This window comes from Ochotona curzoniae, unplaced genomic scaffold (assembly GCF_017591425.1).
Source record: "Ochotona curzoniae isolate NIBS_2020 unplaced genomic scaffold, NIBS_Ocur_1.0 contig_4148, whole genome shotgun sequence".
Lineage (NCBI taxonomy): Eukaryota > Metazoa > Chordata > Mammalia > Lagomorpha > Ochotonidae > Ochotona > Ochotona curzoniae.
This window is the reverse complement of record NW_024466146.1, coordinates 200,428-221,984: the sequence shown is the minus strand read 5'-3', so window position 1 is coordinate 221,984 and position 21,557 is coordinate 200,428. Positions and strand designations below refer to the sequence as shown.

The 21,557-nt window shown below is 42.4% G+C and overlaps 1 protein-coding gene across 4 annotated transcripts; it reads right to left on the bottom strand.

Annotated features, from left to right (window-relative positions):
- Positions 1-701: 701 nt before the first annotated feature.
- LOC121159405 (STE20-related kinase adapter protein beta) lies at positions 702-21,377 on the bottom strand. 4 transcript variants are annotated; one of them, XM_040984444.1, is made up of 12 exons: positions 21,227-21,377; positions 18,025-18,130; positions 14,584-14,664; positions 9,998-10,097; positions 7,265-7,386; positions 6,042-6,150; positions 5,111-5,234; positions 3,869-4,040; positions 3,478-3,582; positions 3,071-3,315; positions 2,015-2,057; positions 702-1,548 (listed from the first exon to the last, which is right to left on the bottom strand). In XM_040984444.1, the coding sequence occupies exons 2-12, from the start codon at positions 18,034-18,036 to the stop codon at positions 1,405-1,407; spliced, it is 1,257 nt and encodes a 418-aa protein (XP_040840378.1). In that variant the 5' UTR covers positions 18,037-18,130; positions 21,227-21,377; the 3' UTR covers positions 702-1,404. The 4 variants fall into 4 exon arrangements, with proteins under 4 accessions (XP_040840378.1, XP_040840380.1, XP_040840381.1 ...); XM_040984446.1 differs by lacking the exon at positions 21,227-21,377 and adding an exon at positions 19,077-19,147; XM_040984447.1 differs by lacking the exon at positions 21,227-21,377 and adding an exon at positions 18,294-18,360.
- Between the last annotated feature and the right edge of the window lie 180 nt (positions 21,378-21,557).

Below are 21,557 nucleotides of genomic sequence, written 5' to 3'. Positions count from 1 at the left end.
TACTCTGTTTTCCTGGGTCTCTAGCGTGCAGACCTTGGGACTTATCAGGCTCCACACTTCCAGCTGCTTACCATGAATCCATTTCTTTATGTGCACACATTATACTTCCCAGGCCACAGCCAGAGAGCTGAGGCACCGTTTCATGGCTTCCACAGTGGGTTTCTCTGGCTGAGGGAGAGAGGCGCAGCCCTGACCACTGTGGGTACTCTCAAAGTCTCCGTTAGTCCTGTACCTCGTCTCCTCCACCACCCATTCTGGATTCACTTTCACCTTGGCAGCTCTTCTTGGCTTGCTTGGTAGAGTAACCCAAACCCACATCTTGGGGAGATCTAGCCAATGAACATGGAAAGGATTGTATTCAATTGCCTGTTAATTTGTAGACTGCCTGTAAGTATGTACAGAATAAGAAAGTCAGGTAAGTTCCAATTAGCCACAGCTTACCCACCATGCTCTTTCTGAGGGACATGGCCTCTCTTGCTAATAATGGATTAGCACTAATTCAGACCTCTGTGTTCTTCTGTTTAATGTCCTACAGAGGCAATGATCATGTAAATGACTGAAACGCGTGCCTTCACTGAACCAAGTACTCAGCTGTCTCTTGAAAGTTGCAAGTTCACTTGGAAATGGTTTCTTCAAAAAAACACATGTAGAATTTGTGTTTGATCTTTGCAAAATCACACAAGGAAAATAAAAGCATAAACTCAAGTCAATAAACTTTTATTGAGCTCCCACAGGGGGCATGAATTTAGCATGTATAATTTACATAGGTAAAATCAAAGAGAGTGCCCTAATTAGCTCTCTTCTTTTTTAAGAAAAAACAAATTACAAATTCTCTATGTATTTCAAGTGAATCATTTATTTTGAGTGAGGCTCAGTTTGATATTACCATAAGTATTAATAGAAAAAGGGAAAATACAAATATTTTCTCTTCTCCAAAAAAGGGTTTGGTGCCAAGGTAGACTAGCCTGTTGTAACAAAAACTGATGAAAAAGGCTAGAGGACCTGGAAGAAAAACAGGATGTACCTGGAAGCACTGTCCTACAAGGGCTGAAGCCCAAGAGGAGAGTGAAATGCTGCAGAAGTTTATTGGCTCAAAAACTACAGAAGGATAGAAATGAGTTAGTCACAGCTTGGGGACATTTCTAAAGACTCAGTGACACTAATGGTTGCTAGATGAATCATCTGGATGTTTCCCTGGAGTTGTGAGAGCACACTGAGCTAGACAGAGAGGCTATCCACTCACGCCCACCTGTCTCGCTGTGAGCAGAGTGGCTTTAAATGAGATTCTCCAGTGCACCAACTGTATTTTCAAGTATAACTCTGGTATTTGTACCTAGCAATACAGAATAAAAAGCAGCAAGAAGACAGTGTCAAGTATACAGGGCATAAGGTGATTTGGTGGCCCTAGAATTCCCAGTCTGAATCTTTGTCGTCAGGAAAATCACATTCTGGCTCGGTCCAAGGTAGCACTGGAGGCAGTGCCATCGATGGCTTGTTATAAGCAGGAGGCAGCAGTGACAGTATGGAGTCCTGGCTTTCTTCCTTCATCTATTAAAGAAATCCAAAATGAGGCTGTTGGTAAATTTAATACATCAGACTTATTAGCAATACATAACTTTTAAAGAAATTGTGTTTGAAGTCTTTATGCTGTTTTTCAGTATTTTCCCCAAAAATGCCTTTGTTGCTCATCACCTGGAAAGAGTTAGAAAAGCCAGAAAATGGACTTTTATCATTCTAGCCAATGTAGACAAAGTCACCAGTCAAAATTAAGACTGAGCATATAGTGACATGTGATGATGGTCTAGTTTATTTTCACTTACTTTGTTTTAAAAAATGCAAATCTTTTAGAAATCCCATTGTTAAACCGCCGAAAGGTTTTCTGTTTCTTAACGTTATTTTTATAAGTTATTAGTAAGAATCTTGATAACCAAAGTATCCCAATAAACCAACAAAATAAAATGTCTTTTTAGTAAAATTTGAAACTATCTAGACAATAGATGATAGATTAGCTCACCTGTTTGAAGAATACATGGGACAATAAACTACTTGCTGATGGCCTGAAATTAAAAAGAAAAGTTATGAGAAACAATCAGATTAGAATGTATAATATAGCAGAAATTGTTAGCTCTATAAAACAGCCATAACACTATAATATAGTAGAAAGTGTTAGGAGCTATGTCAGAAGCTCAAATCTTAGCTCCACCTTTATCTAATGGAAACAACAAATCCTAGAACTGTCCTTCAATTAATATTAATTATACTAAATATTTATTGGACATTCACTATTTACAATGAGCTATACCAGGCACTTTGAGGTTAAAAATGATAATTAAGACACATGTTGTTTCTGAAATACTGATGCTAACACATAGTTACCTATAGTGATCATTTATATTACTATAAAAGCGGCTACTTACATTTCAATATTGCTTAGCAGTTTCTAAAATGTATTACTATAAATGCAACCATTAATATTCAAAAAGCAACTGATTCTAATAAGGCTAGACTTGGCTTGGAAACAGTAAAGCTGAGACTGGAAACCAATTTTTCTGATGTTGAACTGGTGGTGGTCATTTTTCCATTTGCCTACTGACTCTATTTGTTGTTTTTATTTTTAAAAAATCATTTATTTGAAAGAGTTATGTACAGAAGGAAAGAGAGATTTGCCATCTGCATGTTCACTCCCAAGATGGCTGCAACAGCCAGAGCCAGGCCAGGCAGAAGCCAGGAACTTCATCTGGGGCTCCGACATGGGTGGCTGGTACCTAGGCACCCAGGCTTTCACTGCCTTTCCCAGACTTATCAGCAGAGAGCCGTCATGGAATTGGAGCACCTGGGACATGAACCAATGCTCAAATGAGATGCTACCCGCTACTCTACAACACTGACTTCTCCCTGCCACAGCCTCTACTACCCTCCCACCCCCACCCACTTAGCATTGATATTTTGTAGATTAAGCTTCCATTTTTGGTCAAAAGATAAAACATTTCAATCTTGTGGGAAGGGAAATATGACAAAGCTTCTGTAAGGTATAAAACATACATCTGCTATTTAAAGTGGCCAGTATTACCTTTTCTCAGGATCTTGTTGCAAACAGAGTTGTACCAAGCTGAAGAAAGCAGGAGAGAAGGTTTTTGAGGATGGCGTGTGCGATCGGTCACTATTTACAGTGTGAGTCCCACTAGAGGCAAGTACACTTTCTCCAATCCCAGAATCTATACCAGATCGTGATTTTTTCATTCTGGAGTCTGACTGAAGGAAAATGCTGGTATCCAATGGGCTGTAAGGAGGACCTTTCAGCTTCTGTAAGAGCATCTAAAAGAAGAATTTCTGTCAACTCTGTGTAGGCAAAATATCAAAACAAATATACTAACAATAAAGCTTCTCAGTCTAGAGCATATATATTTAATAGCAATGATCTAGAATGGAAGAGATCTTACAAAAGGCCAGGGGGTCAGGAATTTCAGTGGCACGTACCTGAGTTCTATGCATATCCTGGAAAGGTACCTGCCCACTGGCTAGTTCACATGCTGTAATGCCAACACTGTAAATATCTGACTTCACATTATATCCATGTAGATCCTGTAGAATACAATTGATTTAATGTTTTTAGTGGCAATAAGTAAGCATAAAGTTATGTGTGTGTTCTTTTTGATAAAGGATGGTAAACAATAAGGGGGAGAAAGTCCCATAATAATCACTTAATATATGATATGCAATTTAGAATTCCTAACATCATTTTGACAAGAGAAAAAAGTCTTGCAGGAGGCCATTCACCAATCCAAATATAAAAACACAACTGTCCTTCAGTCAGACTCAAAAGACACTTGAGACGCACAGACAACCCAATGCAACGGCCACACCTGACCTGTCTCAGTAGTTCTGGACTCAGCCACGGCTGCACTGACGTGCTGAACTGTGGAAAATCAAACACAGCCCTATGCCTCTGTCCGTGTTTAATCAAACTATGCAGATGGGACAGGCCAGAGAGTGTCACCAGGCCATCACCAGAAATGAGAATATGGCTGGCTTTAATACTCCTAGAACAAAAAGAAACAATCCTAAGTACTGGGAACGTGGCCCAGGAAGAACGTAAAAACATGGTCAGGACAAATCCATGTATTCTCTTGGAAACTAAATACCCTTTAAGAACCAGCCATGAGATACACACTGCCACGAATACAGGGAGTGAAAGAACTCACTCAGTTACTTAACACAGCACTAAAACAATATTGTAGAAAGCTACATGTTGGAAGTGATAGTTTTTCAAACAAGGAATAGAATCAAATTTTCAGCCTTACTATTTGAGATGCTATTGCAAAGCACTTAGGAAAATTCCAAGAAAAATAAGTATTACTTGAACACTAGGATTGTAACTGAATGTTAAACACAGTACTACTCAATAAAAGACAGCCTCTCCTGGCATAGCACTTACAAAGATATTTTATGTAAAATTTTCCTTTCGGCAATAGAAAGATTACCATTATTTTTTCATCCAAAATACTGAATGTGGAAACTAATGGATGGTCAATGAATAATATATCATAAAACCTCAAGTCATAGGATCTAGGCCGTTGAAACTGTCAGTTAACCAGAATGCTGGTTAAAATAAGCAAACAAAGAGTATGAACGAAAGCTCTGAGGAGATCAAAACAATAAAATTTAAAAAAAGGTTCATTTGAAAGTGACTTGATTAAAAGACAAAACAAAATCCCAGTGTATGCCAAAACAGCAGGTGTCACATTCAGTCAGTTACTTCTGCATTTACAGTTTGGTATCAAGGATATTGACAATTAGTTTCATAATCTCAAGGAACTGCAAAATATTTAGGAAATCATGAAAAAATTGAATTGCAATCTATTCACAATACAAACATGCTCTAAACTGGCAAGCAGACAAACTTTTTATTTGCTTAAAAAAGAAAACATGCTCCACCCACTCCAGTCCACCCCCTGCCCAGCCTGCTAATTAGGATCCCACTCCCTGCATTGCACTCTGAACGCACAGACTCTTCCATCTTCATGAGACAGCCCGAGCTGAAGTGCGCAGGTGCTGTACTCCAGCACCAAGCACAGCACTTTCATACTGTACAATACCAATAAATAAATACCTATGAATGCAGCCATTTTGGTGCAGGTAGTTCAGCCCTCTGACTGCTCCAAAGAGAATGTTTCTTATTAGAGGTTCACTCATTCCTTCAGGGAAGTAAGTCTTCAAGAGGTGACTTGCTGAACCTAAAAGAAACCCTTGAAATCCTTAGATGAACAGCAAAGGTGCTTTTGGTTCAGCCATGTTTTAAATATTCTGTTTAAATACTCGCGTGCGTGCACACACACACACCTGTTACTTTTTAGAGCCTAGCTACTTTCCCAGGTGAAGGTAACTTTCCTTCAAGAATCTTAGGAACATTTTTTCCTAATGATGCTCTAAAAATTATGAAAGAATTACCGATTTTTCAAAATTAGTGAAAACACATACCTAGGTATGTATGTATGTGTATGTGTATTTTTTAAAATACAGACTTAAGTCACAAAAAAGATGTTTTGAAAAATCAAAGCTCTAGAACCTATTCACTTATTCATTCCAAGCACTTCCTGATTACTATTTTGTGTTCGGTACTACAATGTGAATTCATGGGATCTCCCAAATGGGAAGCACATGAATGATCCTTGCCCTCAGGAGGCACATGGAGAGGCTCCCTGGAGTTCACGGCTCTGCATAACTGCTGCTGTCTGCTGGGTTCCAGCAGGTCTCCACTGAGAGACGGCAAGGAACCTGAAGGGAAGCAGCAGCCTGTGTGGGGGCAGGGGATTCTTGGAGAAGCACTGGAAGTAGTCCCATCGATCAGCATGCCTCTTGGACTTTCTTCTGAGAGGAAAATTCAACATGAATCAGATGCAGAAATAATCTCATAAAATCTAGTATCAGCCATGAGGCTTTTCACTTAAACAGAGTGCATCTTACACCTAAGCTCTCTCTCCTCTTTCTAATAGTATCTACACTAAAATGATGTCATTTTACTTTAAAATCAGTTTTCTTACCATAGGCCATAAATGGAGAAATAACCCAGAGCCAGCTGCCAACAGTGAAAACGGTCCAGTAGGTTGTAATGTTGGGGTGTCGGAAGAGGTGGGACAGGATCAGCCCTTTCTGGGATAAACAAACAAGAGACCAGACATTCAGAATCACCATTTCTCTTATGATGAAGGTAATAGCACTGGTGGAGGCTGCTACTCAAGGGACAGAAATAGTGCAAAGCCCCATTCTTGGTGCTTGCTTCTCCATAAACGTCACAGCCACTCCACGTGCCTGTGGCACAGGGAGCCCCAGCTAACAGAAGACAATACCTGGGAAACAGCTCCCACCCAGCACGTTGTCAGCTAGAGGAGTACAAGAGGGAGGGGAACTTGCTCTGACTCCAGAGGTCACAATCTCAGGAACTACACCATGTTCTTGTTAAAAAAAGAACACTTTTAGAACACAAGCCATCTGAGCATAAAGGGAGCCCCAGCTAACAGAAGACAATACCTGGGAAACAGCTCCCACCCAGCACGTTGTCAGCTAGAGGAGTACAAGAGGGAGGGGAACTTGCTCTGACTCCAGAGGTCACAATCTCAGGAACTACACCATGTTCTTGTTAAAAAAAGAACACTTTTAGAACACAAGCCATCTGAGCATAAAAATCACAGCCAGCAGCCCATCACAAGAGAAATGACCGCCAGCTTTAGTACAGTTTTTTCAAGTGCCCCTTCTTTTTCTATGGAATACACATGTGCATATAAATATTTCAGAAATCAGAATGTCACAGCAAAATTCTTCGCCCCATTCTAGAGAAATGATAGATAATAATGAAAATAGCACTATAATGTACCTGAAATGCATTTTTATCAAAATATATTGACTTAAAAAAATATATCGACTCAGATGCCCAGTCTGCTTTGCTGAATGTAAAGGCAATGCCTTCGTTGCTTGCTTTTTCCCTCCATGACTAGTTGTGCTTGGGTTCACAAGGGATGCTCTCAGTCACCAAACCAGCCCTGAGAGCACGATGCTCCTTTGAAGGAATGAATAGCAGATTCCGAAGTTCAAATGCATTTGCTCTTTCCCACACCGGATCTGCCTTCCAAGGATCCTTTGCAATTCTGTAACTTCATGTTAATCAGAACAAAGAAAGCCACCTTTCCTAACAGAAAGGGGGAGGGTGGAATTCTTACAGGTGTAACCCCATCAAACAGAACACATATCATTTTCTTCCTCTGGTCACCTGTAAAGCTTTTAGGCGTTCTTCAGTGCAGTTCTCCAGATTGGTAATTTTTATGGTTACCAGTGTTCCTGTAGGAGTATGCCGTGCAAGGTGGACAGAAGTCAGGTTGTCAAATCCTCTCCCTGTAAAACTCACAAAACTCATGTTAGCAACCAAAGAAAGCAACTGACAATTTGGACTTCACCAAAATCAAAATGTCCGCTCTTCAAAATACAATACTAAGAAAAGGAAAAGGCAAGCCACTGACTAAGAATAGTAACAAAATTTGTATCTGACAAGATGTCCATCCAGAACTCTCTATGTAAACAATTCTAACAACCATATAATAGATAACAAGTGATCTAACTAAAAAATGGGCAGGAAATTAAACAGGCAGTCCACAAAACAGGAATATAGGCATAGCCAAATAGGCATATGAAAAGATGCCCAAGATAGAGAAATAAACATTAAAACAATGACATACCATTACATGTCTATTATAATGAATATAACAATTTGTCATTCAGCAGTCTCCAGCCATCCTCAATCTCAACTCTTCGGCAATTACTCATCTGGTATTTCCTTGTTATATAAATGTTATCTCTGGTCTTCTTTTCAAAAACTGACTTATTTTAAAGTAAGAGTGTCAGAAATAGAGGGAAAGATGAAGAAAGAGGCTTTCCACCTACTGCCTGCCCCCCAAATGGCTGCCATATGCAGGTTTGTGGTAGGCCAAAACCAGGAGCCAGGAACCAAGAACACAACTCCTTTATGGGTGACAAGGTCCCAGATACTTGGGCTGTCTTCCTCTGCTTTCCTGGGCACATTGACAGGAAGCTGGATTAGAAGCAGGGTAGCTGGGATTTAAACTGACGCTCCAATATGGGGCGGTGGCATGGTAAGTGACCATCCCTCACTGTGCCACCCCGATGCCCTGGTGTCTGTGCTTAGCTTCTCTCACTAACAGTGCTTCCAGACTCATCCATTGCTGTCATTTGTATCAGCAGATTCCCTCTATCACTGAGGAATAATCTGTTGGGTAGTCAGAGAGCAGTTTATTAATCCAAAGACTAGAGAATATTTAGGTGGTTTTTCTTGTTTTGTTTTGTTTTGTTTTTGCTGATTGTAAGGAAAGCTGCAAAAATATTCCTACATAGGTCTTTCAACAGACATGTGTTTTCATTTCTCTTGAGCAAATACCTGAGATGAGTTTGCTGGGTCAGGGCCAGTGGGCCTTTAACTTTATAAGAAGCTGCCAAACTTGCCAAGGTGGCTGAACCACCCTATATTTCCACACACAATGAGTAAAACATGTTAGCTGTGCAGCACAGCTCTGCAGCATAAAGTTTCCTGGATGCTCTGACCATCACCATCACCAATTTGCTGCTTTAGAAAAGGGAAGGTCCTCACTCCCCTTGGTCTCTCGCCCTGGCATGTAGCCCAGATTTAGTCAATGGGAAGATGTGGCAGTGGCATGAAGGTACAGGGGCAGTCAGAGCTCACTGCAGAGGGCCAGTGTCTTGGAAGGACTAACTCAGCAGCAAGATCACTAACTAGGCTAAAGGCCTGCACGGTGGCATGCAGGTTGGGATGCTAGCATCCCAGGACAGCACTAGTTGCACTAGTTTCAGTCCCGACTGTTCCACTTCGCATCCAGTTCTCTACAAATGCACCTGGGAAAGCAGCAGAGGATGACCCAAGTGTTTGGGCCCCTGCACCCACACAGGAGACCCAAATCAAGCTTCTGGCTCCTGGCTTCAGCCTGATCCAGCCCCAGCCTTAGCACTGTGGCCATTTGGAGAATGAGCCAGCAGATGGAAGATACCTCTCTTTGTGTGTTTTTTCCTCTTTCTCTGTAATAAGTAAGTTACTAATAAAGTAACTAATTAAATAAATATTTTAAAAATTCCACCTAGACTGGTCCTAGTCCATGGCTGCTCCTAGACAGATACTCTATACAATTGGTTTCTTGCCAGCCTATTGTTCTAACCAGCAATCCTGTGAGTTAGCAACATTGTTCAAAAATTCCTTTTCTGCTTCATTCAGCCATGACTTTTCTTGTTATTTTTCAATAAAAACCCTGAGAAGAACAACTAGCAAACTCCTGCTCACTCTTCAGGACCCAGCCCCTTTTGGTCACCTCTGTTTGCTCCCAGGCTGGTTGCTTTGGCACTCCCTTGTCTCTGCTCCTGTAACACTTGGCACACGGCATAACTAATGCACTCTCCAGTGCAGGAGACAAAGCTGTCCTAGGTGCCTGTCCACGCAGAGGACAGGAACCACTCATGGCATTGTCCCTGGCACCTGACCCCGTCACTGGGCTCCACTCTTAACTGATAAAGGCTCACACTACAAACATTTTAGGTAAAGTTTTAAACTAGAAAGCAATTTAGTTAAGGGACTCTGACTGAGAAGATTTGCAAGATTTGATATTAATTCATACCCAATATAAATTATGACATAAAATGAAAAGCCTCCCACAATAGAAACAGAAGTAAGAAGCACTTAGATTACTTTGGGTCTCCCTCCTCTAAATGCACTTCACTGAAATAAAAAAATCTTTAGATAGGAATGTTGAAAAAGTCTGGGTCATTATCTTTAGACAAAATATACTGAATTCATTAGGCTGACATTTGCATCTAATTTTCTGCTGTACGTAATCACCAAAAACGTCTTGCCTACAAAACAACCTTTCTGGTAATAATTTCATTTCTACTTGCAAGGGGTCGATTATGTGAAATTCAGGATTATTACCTATTTCCACTTGGAGTTCATAGTGTGAAACATTGGTGGAACATATCACTTCGCTGGCTCTGGCAGAGGGAGGGAACTGGGAAAGGGCTGGCTCATCAACCTGCACAGTTTTAACAGATGCAAACATAACATAAACTTTTGCAGTCCGGTAATCTTGTGTCCCCACCCCAACAGAAATTCTGCTACTTATATTTCCCAACACACAGGAATTCATTAGCAAGACACAGAAAGGTGGCTCAAGAGACTGTTCTCATGATTACCAGGGATCCAGCCACTGCAGGGAAAGAAAAGTTACAAAAAGCAAGGAATTCTTCCCAGCGGATAGCTTTTGGGACTTGCTGAGAAAGGCTGATCATCTTTCCTGGCGGCTGGAGGAAGAGCTGACCAGGGCCTCTGAGGGGCGCCCTAGGCTTTGCTGCCGAGGCCAGTGGTTGCTGGCCACATCTATTTTTCTCCCATGAGAGACATTCTCTGCTGGTGGAGGTGTTATATAGAGAGCTCCTGAATGAAGGACCATGTGCCACTAGAAGGTCTCATGGGATGCACTGGGGGCAGTCTTGGGTTTGTGTCTGTACAGGTGGCAACAAAATAGCAGGTGGCAATGAAACAGTGCACAGTGCGGGGGTAACAGGATGCCTAAACCAGTGGCATTATATGAGAGCCAGGAGGATCTGGTAAAGGCTTAGAATTAACAGGCACCAGCAGGTGGCAAGAATCTTGTTACTGTCTCCAAGAAAAGGAGGAGGAGGAAAGGGGGCAAATGACATTATTATGTGCTAGGAATCGTGCTAAATGTTTTTCACATACTTGATTCTTTTTACCCAAGAGAAACAGTGGAAGTCTGAAATGACAGATGCAGATATACACAGACAGTGGCAGATAAGTTTCCCAAAAACTTTTAAGAGAGTAGAAAAAAGCCCAGGGCTACTGATGAATGAAGAAGAATATTGGTCAAGAGTAATGAAAGCCTAAAAAAGGTAAAATTGAAAATTGAAAATTATTCCAGTGAAATGAAAAGAAGTCCAAATGAATCAATTTACTTTCTTTAGAACCACAGGTAGTCAGATTTAAAGAAAACACCCAAGAGATAAAGCAAATGGGTATCAATGTGTAGACCTGTCAGGTAGATTAGGGACATAACAGTCCAGTGCTTGAAAAAATGGTGTAACCTTTGCAAGAGATGGTCCGAGAGCAGAGCTGCTCAGCTTCCATCGGGCTTCCAGCTCCTCCACCGGTCTCTATAAACCAGAAGGAGCAGCTGTATGGTAAGCGAGCACTCACAGCTGCAAGCAGGTTCAGATCCCTACACCAAACGCAACTTCATTTGGGACAGTAAATCTGCAGATGTACTGAAATTCAGACGAGAAACCAGAATGGAAATATCAACGCTAATCCAAACTGCAAAACAGGAGACAACTGCAAAGGAGTAAGCTCGACACTGCTTCCCAGAAAAGCCTGAGATCAAATTATTAGGTAGGTGAGTTATAAGCACTAAAGGAGATAATGTGGTAACCATAAACAGGCAGTAGTGAGATGACTGCAAGGAAGTCACCCCAAAACGGACCCCTTGTCTTTGATCCGCTGTTTAGTTAGAGAATAGAAAGCAAAAATTATGGCAGCATTCCTGTCCTTGTTCTTTGAAAAATTTTAGCAACTTCCCGAAGATGTAAAAGGTCTGCTTATAAAAAAACAAACATGAATTGTGCATTGCCAGACACAGCTAACTACTGGAAGGATAAACCAGGACTCACAATCTTGAGTAACAGGAAGAATGGGCATAGACCAATACAGTTTTATAGGAACAAATATAAAATCTTAAAAAAAAAATCAGTGGCCTAATTACTAACTCAAGCATAGTATGTATGACAAGGAAGGCTTAATCAAAGCACAGTATGAAGGTGCATTTATAAAGAGTGAACAGCTGGAAGGAGACAGGAGCCCTCCTGCGTGTCACATCATTGATGTGACCAAGCCAGTCTTGGGAACGTGGTGGATAACTGACATACCACAGCTTAACAGGGACACTGCTGAATACAGATGCCTGGGGAGGGCCAGCAATATTGGTTCTGATACCACTAGAGGAATTGGGGCTACTTAATCTGCAAAAGAAGCTCATAAGGTTACTTCTACAACAGGTCTTCACTCACATGTTCAAACAGAGGTTGTGAGCACTACTGTCAATACCTGAGGAACAAACAGGCACATCATCAGTGAACGGAGGGCTACCAGCAGAAGGGATCTGATGTGCAAAAATGTCTGCTTACCACAAAAGAAAAGATAGGCTATGAATTTCAAGTACGTTGACACTTGACATTAGTTCTCCTTTACAAATTAAACTGCTTCCAATTAATATTTGGTTTCCCATGGAGCTTTGCTATCAGGATGTAAGCTGCAATGTAAGGGCACTACTTCCTGTGACACTGGGAGGCTGGGTTTATCCATCAATCTAACGTGCTTCTAACGTTGACATACAGATCCACTAAATCAGTTTCTGAGGGTGACAGACTGGTTCAGCAACCACCATGGAAGGGCACTCTGAAGTTTTGGGAGAGACCATGGACCATGTTGGATGTTTTACTTGTTTTACATACCTTCCTGTATCGTTTTACTATTTTCTGTAATGGAGCATTTTGTGTTTGCCTTTCTGCAAATAATCCTCAGGGATACTGTAGAAAACACTGAGTGGGTTGAATACTGGGCTGCTAGACCTTTTAGGAATTATAGCAATGCCAAAATCGTATCATTTGAAAAATCACCGCCTCAACTCAAATATTGCAGCTTTTCATTTGCAAAGATTAATTAGAGAAAATGAACTTTTCTAGAGACATGAAGGCTTTAAGTGTTACAGAAGGCAGAAATCATTTGGAAAACCAGAAGGGTCCTCCAAACATGACATTTGAACACAAAATTTAACACTGCCTATAGGCTCCTGGTCCTTGGAAAACTTGTTGCCCCATTAAAGACAACAGATGGTGTTTTTAAGCATGACTCAGGCAGGGCCCAAGAAGTGTTCTCTAATCAGCAGGCACTGGTTCCAGCTGGTATCAATTTACATTACATAACTTCTCCAGTTTTACGCTTCCGCAAGAGACATCACATAGACCATGCCTCTGCTCTCCTCACTGAAAGTTTAACTCCCAGAACAAATGAGATGTAAGATTCAGCTCCTCGAACTAGAAAATGGCTCCAACCTGGAGGTTGGAAGGATCCAGGGAGGCACCTGTGAGTGGAGTTCAGCCCTCTCCCTCATGGACACAACAATAAATTGGTTCTGAACACTGCCACACCCTGGAGGGAATCCCAACTTAGGCTGGCTATGACCTTCTGCTGTTCAAAAACTCAGGTGCCTAGAAGACTATCAACTAGTACAGAATACAAGGTGAAATAATGACAAGGAGGATAGCTGAATACAGGACTGAGACGAATCATAAATGAGATGAAGTGAGATTATCTTTATTTTGTGGCAAGCAGGGCATTTCCAAGCAGGTGCCATTCTGTGGTCCAAAGCACAGTAGGAAGGAGAAGATCCGGAGAAACATTTAGTATCAAGCATGATCTTTTAACTGTTAGTTCACAGATCAGCACTCCCCAGAGCAGATAAAGCAGAAAACAACAGGATGCCTACTTTAATGAGGATGTTACAGACAGGGAGACAGATACTGGTCATCATGAGATTATACTGAGAGTCCTATTTTATGGGAAGGTCTAATATATGCAGGACCATATGGAATAATACGTACAAACGGCAAGGTTTCTTAAGTGGGACATGTGAAACTTTTTTTTTTAATGAATGAGGAGGAATTTAAAAGGGAGAAAATGATGAATGGTATCTCATATAGAGAGCACACCATATGTTAACTCAAACCTAGAAAGTCTAGACATTCCAGACCTTTATCCACTGGCTTATGAAGGCAGCAGAGATTGAGAGACAGGAAGTGGCTCTGGCAGACCGGGCTGGGAAGTAGTGCTGACTGGGGATATGCATGGCTGGAGAAGACTATCTATGTGACTAAGAGACCAGAGACAAGGAGTCCACCTGCAGTGGTCTGGGGAAGAGAAGGATGCTTGAACATTACAGTGCTCCTGTGAATGGCCTTTCAGAGTGGACACTTAAGACACTTCCAACTCGATAGGGGCAAGAGAAGTCTCCAGAGTTTCTAGTTAGGATGGCTTTATAGGATGATTTTCACAGTAAGAGCAGCAAATACATGTATTGCTGAGATCTGAAAAAATTTTTTTTTCAAACTATTTTGCAATGCCTTTGAAAAATCCAATCAGAGGTGCTCTAAAGACACTTCTGGGGTCCAAGAAAGAGTATGGGGTGGTAGGTAAAAATCTAAGAATCAAAAGAACTACTTGAAGCCAGGCTCCCTTCAGGAAACTTGAAGGAGCTCCAGGAATTTGAAATGTAAGCACCGAAGTGGTGGGAAGAGGTGAGATTTCTCAGGGAGAGTCGGTTTAGGAAAAGAAGAGGCCAATCACAGAGAGGAGAATAGAGGGGGAAGAACTAGTAAAAGAAACAGCAAAGAAGGAGAGCTGTGAGAGAACCAGGAGTGACTGTCACAGGGGAGCATGCATTGCCTTACCAGGGACTGATGGATACTGGTTTCAGACTGTTTCTCAGGTCTCAGTGATTCCACTTGTGTTCGTGAGGTACAGAAACAATCCTGGAAGGCACAAATACATTTAAAAAGTTAAAAATCAGTCACCAGGGATTGTATGTGTATGTGTGTGTATTTAAAAATCTGGTCTTAGGGTGGAGAGCAAGAGAAAGGGCAGAACACAGGAATCTACAACTGAAGTCAGGCAGGATCTGTAGCACGAAGGGACTCAGAATGGCAGAGGGGAGACAACTGGGTGTGTGGACGACAGATTTTCTATCTGTCAGAATTATACTCGGAGCTACCTCTTACCCTTGTTCTCTTCTTTCCTGAGATCATCATAGCAATTCATATTAAGCCCGGATATTAATTTTATCTCCTAAAAATATTTATTTATTTAAAAAGCAGAGACACAGATAAACAGGGTTAAGCCAGGCTGAAGCCAGGATCCAAGACCTCAACCTGGATCTCACTTGCCACCTCCCAAGGCCGGCATCAGCAAGAAGCTGGAATTAAAAGTGCAGCCAGATAGTGACCCAGACTCTCTGATATGGGAGTCAGACGTGTCAGCCAATGTCTTCATAACACTTTTGTTACCTCTGAAGTATTCTTTTAAATATTTAACTAAAGATCTGCTGTATTATTTTTATATTGTTTTCATTTTGATCCTCAGATATTTTCCCTTTTAAGTCCAGGGAGAAAGTTTACTCACTTTAAACCATATATTAGGTCTATCTGGAGCCAATTCGATTCTTAAAGTCACAAATATCTCTAACTCTGATTCAAAGCAAATTCAAAATACTTCTATTGTCGCAGCATATTTTTCTGCAAATTAACTCATGATCCTATTATTACATATTGCCATTAAAAACATAACACGTGACTAATCATCAATTGGTAGGGTGAATCTAATGTTATGCTATTTAAGAAGCAAAGGTATACCAAAAGAAAAGTATACATGCATTGTATAAGACACTTCCAAATTAGATAAGTCATATCAACTCCATATTTGGTAGTTATTTAAAAGCAGTCACATTTCTCTTTGTTTCAATATATGTCAGAACTTCTCAATATTAAACTGGTCATTTTAAGGTGAATTCCTAGAGTTTGCATATTTTATTAATCCATGCAATAAGTTGATTTATATTCCCACTGTCTTATGTAAAATTCATTCTGAATAACAGAAGCTAACAATGCCAAGACAGCTACAGAACTGATTCATTGTAAAGTTTCTGTTGGTTTTCTAGGGTAAGTAACATTTATAACAAAACTGTTTTTGAAGATACTTCTTACTGTTCATATGGAAAACAATTTCCAGAGAGATCACTAATCTATTATGTTTGGTATTTACATATCTTCTGCAACATTTATCTTGAAATCTTCACAACAATCATTATGAACAACAGTGTGTATAAAAGTTAACAGAGGTCCAAAGCTGCCTCTTTAGAATCGTCCTTTTGAGGCCGCTGCCTGGCTGGGGACTTGGACCTCAGGAGAGCTCCCATTCATATGGTAAGAAGAACTTATGTGGGCTCGGTGGAGTGGCCTAGCAGCTAGAGTCCTCGCCTTGAACGCAGCAGGATCCCATATGGGCGCCAGTTCTGGCCCTGGCAGCTCCACTTCCCATCCAGCTCCCTGCTTGTGGCCTGGGAAAGCAGTCAAGGACGGCCCGTGGCTTTGGGACACTGCACCCACGTGGGAGACCTGGAAGAGGTTCCTGGATCCTGGCTTCGGATCTGCGCAGTACCGGCAGTTGCGGCTCACTTGGGGAGTGAATCATCGGATGGAAGATCTTCCTCTCTGTCTCTCCTCTTCTCTGTATATCTGACTTTGTAATACAAATGGATAAATCTTTAAAAAAAAAAAAAAGAAGGACTTATGTGCCTAACTGTGCAAGCAAAATGATTGCTAGTCAATACCTCCCCTTTTATTCGGAGAGGCAAGAATTTTGTCATCTACCAACAGAGGGTATGGTACCTATGGGACTTATTCCCAATACAAGCATTGGTGTCTAGGCCTCATATTTTACATAATCCAAATGTTTTTTGGTCCATGTCCAAAAGTTTATTTTTAAATGTGTTTTCCTGCCTTTAGTCAAATAGATGCTCATCAGATGAATTTTTTTTAAAAAGATTTAGAACCACTGTATCTGCTTTAGCTTAAGGATTTCATTGTATCTTATGTACCACACAATGCTTGACCAGGCAGTTTTCCTGTTAAGATAGTATGCTTCTAAAAAACGGTGAGTACATTGATATGATGAATAATTTTATATATCTCTGATCTATAAAAATTGAAAGAGGTTGGCAGGGCAGGTATCATCTTCATTTTCAGTTTACCCAGGATTGCCAGGAACTGTAGTCAGAACTCAGACTCCTAGTTGCGGATCCACTCCATCAGTCTCCAGAGATGAGAGGAGACGGAGACAGTGATGTTGTTATATGAGAAGCACATTACACATTTACTTTAACTGATTGCCTCCAAGATTTACTCCTTCAAAGGGGAGCTTCAGGTATCTGGAAACACACTGAGATGAAATTCCCCATCCTGAAGAGCAAGGAGCAGCAGACTTCCAAGGAGCAGCAGAGTATTTGCAGGCTGTATGGTCTCTGATACAGTGATGGCTCTCCTTGCTGCAGCAGGAAAGCAGACTAAGCAAGACGCAGACGAAGAAAATGAAGGGGTGTGACTGTCTCAGTAAACTTTATCCACAAAATCAGTCAGATCTGGGTCACGGATCAGAGTTGGGTGATTTCAGTCCTAATCCTTTAGATTTATATTTTTATATGTAAAGTTTATCAATGTTATCAATTTGTAAGGTGGAAAAGATGTACAAGGGCATGGGCCTAGTTTTTCCATTCATTAGATGAAGATTCTGAGATTCAGAGGGCTGTGTATCAGGACCTCCAAATTTGGGCAAAGGGATATCTTCCTTAATTGTTTATTCCATAACAGTGGATTTTGGAACAATTATAGAATGTGATCAAGAGTGGCTTATATTAGATCAGTTTGTAATTTAATTTAAACTTTACATTATCTCTGCCATGACGAAATATTTTAGAATCCTCTGAATCAAAATATTCCCTCTTTTGTCCTAGAGAGGAAATATTTTTTAAAATCTTCAAATGACAAGGCTTAGCTAACTGGATGGGAATTAACCCAAGTATAACAAATAAATGTAAGAAAGTGAGTATAGGGAAAATGATTAGAATAATGAATATATCAAAAAACACAGGAATAGTTCTTCTTGAGAGACAAAAATTCAAGGAGAATTTAATTAATTTCTCAAGAACTGGGTCATTCAGGTGCAAACAGCAGATCAGAGAATCCGGTGCTCCCACGAGAACCGGCCTCTTTCACAGCTCTGCACTAAGCAGCTCCCCACCCTGGTGGCACAAAATCAGAGCCGAAGGAACAGACACTTACCAAAAGAGACATTGACTCGCTTTAGTTCACAGAAAGGGGTGAAACTCCATCTATTGTAGAGAAGATTGGTGGTTTTATCTTCGTTTCAGGATGCAGAAATACCCTACTGTAAAAACAATGGCAAAATAATTTAGACCTACATAAAAAAACATTCTTTGAAGACAAGTAATTACCCAAAACCCACCTGACATTTATACAGCAATTCCTTGACACAAGGACTAGGAACATCGTTGAAAGAGTTCTATAGTGCTCACTTCGGCAGCACATACACTAAAATTGGAACGAAAGAGCTCTACACAGCAAGTTGGACTGAGGAAGGCGCGGCGACGTGAGGGGAGGCTCTCTGCATGTGTAGGGCCTCACCTCGCTTATCTTTTCTGTACATTTGTTTTTTGAAGGAACCTTGAGTGTACCGGACGGCTGGGCCGGTAGCATAGACACGGCGAGGGTCAGGGAATCAGACACCAACAGGAGACCAGTAGTGGTGGAAGAGGTCTCTCTTGGCCTCCCTTTATTCAGCCATATATACCTTTCCCCCAAGCCTCTAGCAGAACAATCGGATGCTAATGAGTCTGACAGACAAGGTGCCACAGCCTCCAAGCCCATTTCCTGCAGGAGCCAAGCTTAACAAATGCTAATCAACTCCTCAGCCCACAACACTTGAGCAAATAAGAAAGTAAACCAGGAAAGCAAATTTGAACCTATATTTGACAGAAATGAGTTCCTCCCCCACCAAGATGAGACTGAATCCCAATATAAGAAAACTGAGAATTTCCAAAGCCTTGTTCTTGAATTAATCACCTATGAAATCATTTAGGGTCCCTGAACACCAAATTTAGGAGAGAATTAGGATTGATGAAAAACTAGAAGTTAATGTGTCCTTGTTGCTGTATGGTTAAAGAAAAAGAGATACACTATTTTTTTTTTTTGTTTTCATGTGAAAATAATATTCTTATAGGGTAAATTGCTTCCACCTTATGATTTTTAAACTTCAATTCCATTCTTGAAATTTGTTGACAGATACTAAAGATGTGCAAATAATTCCTGTTTACCTTGTTGACACCGTTAATCTTGAAGCGTTTGAGAGGATCCAGCAGTAGATTCAGGTATAAAATAGCAACTTGTCTAGCCTTAAGGAGATGCAAAGACACCACCAATGGTTTCCTGACAGATATCAGTAGAAAGGGCGGCCATGGTCTAAACTTGCTAGTGCCAGTTGTCCTCTGACATGAAACCAGTGTCATCTCTTCGTTCTACATTGCACATGACTCATTTTACCCAAGTCCCCAATTCGATCATATCTACAAACACCCAAGCAAAATGAGAATCAGAAGATATTGTAAGCCACAAACATTACAGATAAATATCCAAGTTTTAAAAAATGTTTGAAGGCGAGTGTCCAACTTTGTTACTAAGGGAAGAGGTAAGTGTGTTCCTGACGTCCACTATGAACCTGCCATGCATTAGCATCAGTGGCTGTGCTACCACAAAGGGGAGAGCCGTGCTGGCCCTGTCTACCTTCCAGTGACACAAGTGAGAGCTGCGCCATCTGCAAGTGCTCCCAACTCCCAGACTTTGTACACACCTGAAAGATTCGCAAGCGTGCACTGAAACGCAACTCCTACCACAGTGGCGGTGCGGCATAGCTCACCCGGAAAGCAAGTTGGCAGGGTTTCCATAACCATGCCAATCGCCACACCATTTAGCTCAGTAAAACCTCCACTTACTCATAGTCTAGCCTAAGGAGACATCCACGTGAATGGAGAAAAAATACACATATAGGGAACCATTACACTGTCCTTGCTTAACAGCCAAGAATTCTTTCCCCAGTTGTCTAATGAGTAGGCGAGGGGCTGCACGGGGCGCTGGGGACACCCAGTGGGGACAAGGCCCCTCTTTCCGCTGACCTTCTCACCATCAGCGAGGTTGGGGATGTGGTGATCAGCTGGATTTTCTGGGGATTATTACTGTGAATCGGGCCATTTCCACAGAACATTAGCAAGTTGTTACCTGTTTGGTCTCAAAAGAATTAAAAACGTCATTACATTATCTATTCTTTTTTTTTTTCTTTTTCTTTTCAGAAAAACTTAGCGAGAACTGCTGACACTGCAAGGGCTGTGGTGACAGAGTGGCTTAAGCCCAAGAATTTGGCCTCGGCTTGGCCCCTGCGGACTCTTCAGTGGGGCCAAGCAGCTGCTGCGCCCCTAGCAAGGGGGTGGAGAGGAGAGCAGTTTGCTTCTGCAAGCTCTCAGGGGAATATAAATCCTTCCTATAAAAATAACCATACTTAAGAGGCGACATTTCTGAAAGGTCCGTGCACTTGTATCTATGAAGCTAACTGCAATTATGATACTGCTTTATTGCAGATTTTAATTTGTTCCATAACGCACTATCCAAAGGCTTTAGCCTGAAAGGGTAGCACGTTTGGTGGTAAGCGAAGGACATTCTCTCTGTTTACAAAACTCGGGTTTGGGGATGCTTTGGGGCATCTGATAGTAGGTTATTGTCACAGAGGATGCCAAAAAAAAAAAAAAAAAACCAAAAACACCCCACCTGACTTGACTCTGTTGAGCTTTAAAATGACTATAATTTTCAAAGTGATTCTGGGAACCCATCAAACACGTAAAAAACCAAAGCTCCGAAGAATTTCCCTGAGTTTAGTATCGTGACTCATGCTTCCAACGACATTCATTTACCGAGCGCCTTCTGGGTGCCAGGCACCGTGCGTTTGGTGCGGAGCCATCCGTCCAACGTGGAGAAAGGAGTACTCGACACAACAAAGGCACAAGGGAAACAAGCACTGCAAGACCCGAGCTACTCTGAGAGCCTCCTCCATCGTCCAGCACTGGGGGCACCTGGCAGTGAACTCAGGAAGGTGGCAGATGGCGCCGGCGGCCGGGGTGTCCGTGTGCGCCAACGCTCGCCAGGCCGGTGGATGCGGCCAAAGGTGAGAGACAGGGCGGTGAGGAACGCGCACCTGACGTGGCCGGCACCTCCCTCCGTTCAGGTGCTGCTGTCCAGGCGCGGACGGGGGACCCGCGGCCTGGGGCGCCCAGCTCCGGCCAGAAGCCGTGCAGGGGGGCTGGCGGGGGCACGGCTAGGTCCGGCCTCGGCGCCCCGATCTCGCGCGGACACAAGTCAGCACGTCTCCCATCGACCTCTAGACCTCCCCCACCATCCCGGGCCTGCCTCCCCTCATTACCCTAGTGGCGATCACCGCCCGCGGACTCTCTTCAAGGCTGCCAGCAGCGCGGCAGCAGGGCGACCAGGAGCCCCGCCAGCCGAGAGGCGAGCTGTGCGCGCTAGGCCCGCTCCCAGCGCGGGCCGCGGGGCGCTGGACTGCAGCGCGGCGGGGACGGGAGCCGTCGGCCTGGAACTGTGCCCCAACCCTCCCCACGAGCACCCCGGGGCACCCGGTTCGCCCCACCCCGGCTCGGGGACGCGGCCAGGGGCGGGGCAGCCAGGGGGCGGGGCGGCCTGGGCGGGGCGCGGCGAGAGGAAACTACAAATCCCAGCGGCTTGTGCGCAGGGGC

Excerpts from the sequence above, each read along its gene's own strand:
- LOC121159405 (XM_040984444.1), bottom strand. Across the intron at positions 6,151-7,264 it reads AACGCCTAAAAGCTTTACAG|AAAGGGCTGATCCTGTCCCA; the intron begins GTGACCAGAGGA and ends TGTTTATCCCAG. Across the intron at positions 1,549-2,014 it reads CCCATGTATTCTTCAAACAG|ATGAAGGAAGAAAGCCAGGA; the intron begins GTGAGCTAATCT and ends TTTCTTTAATAG.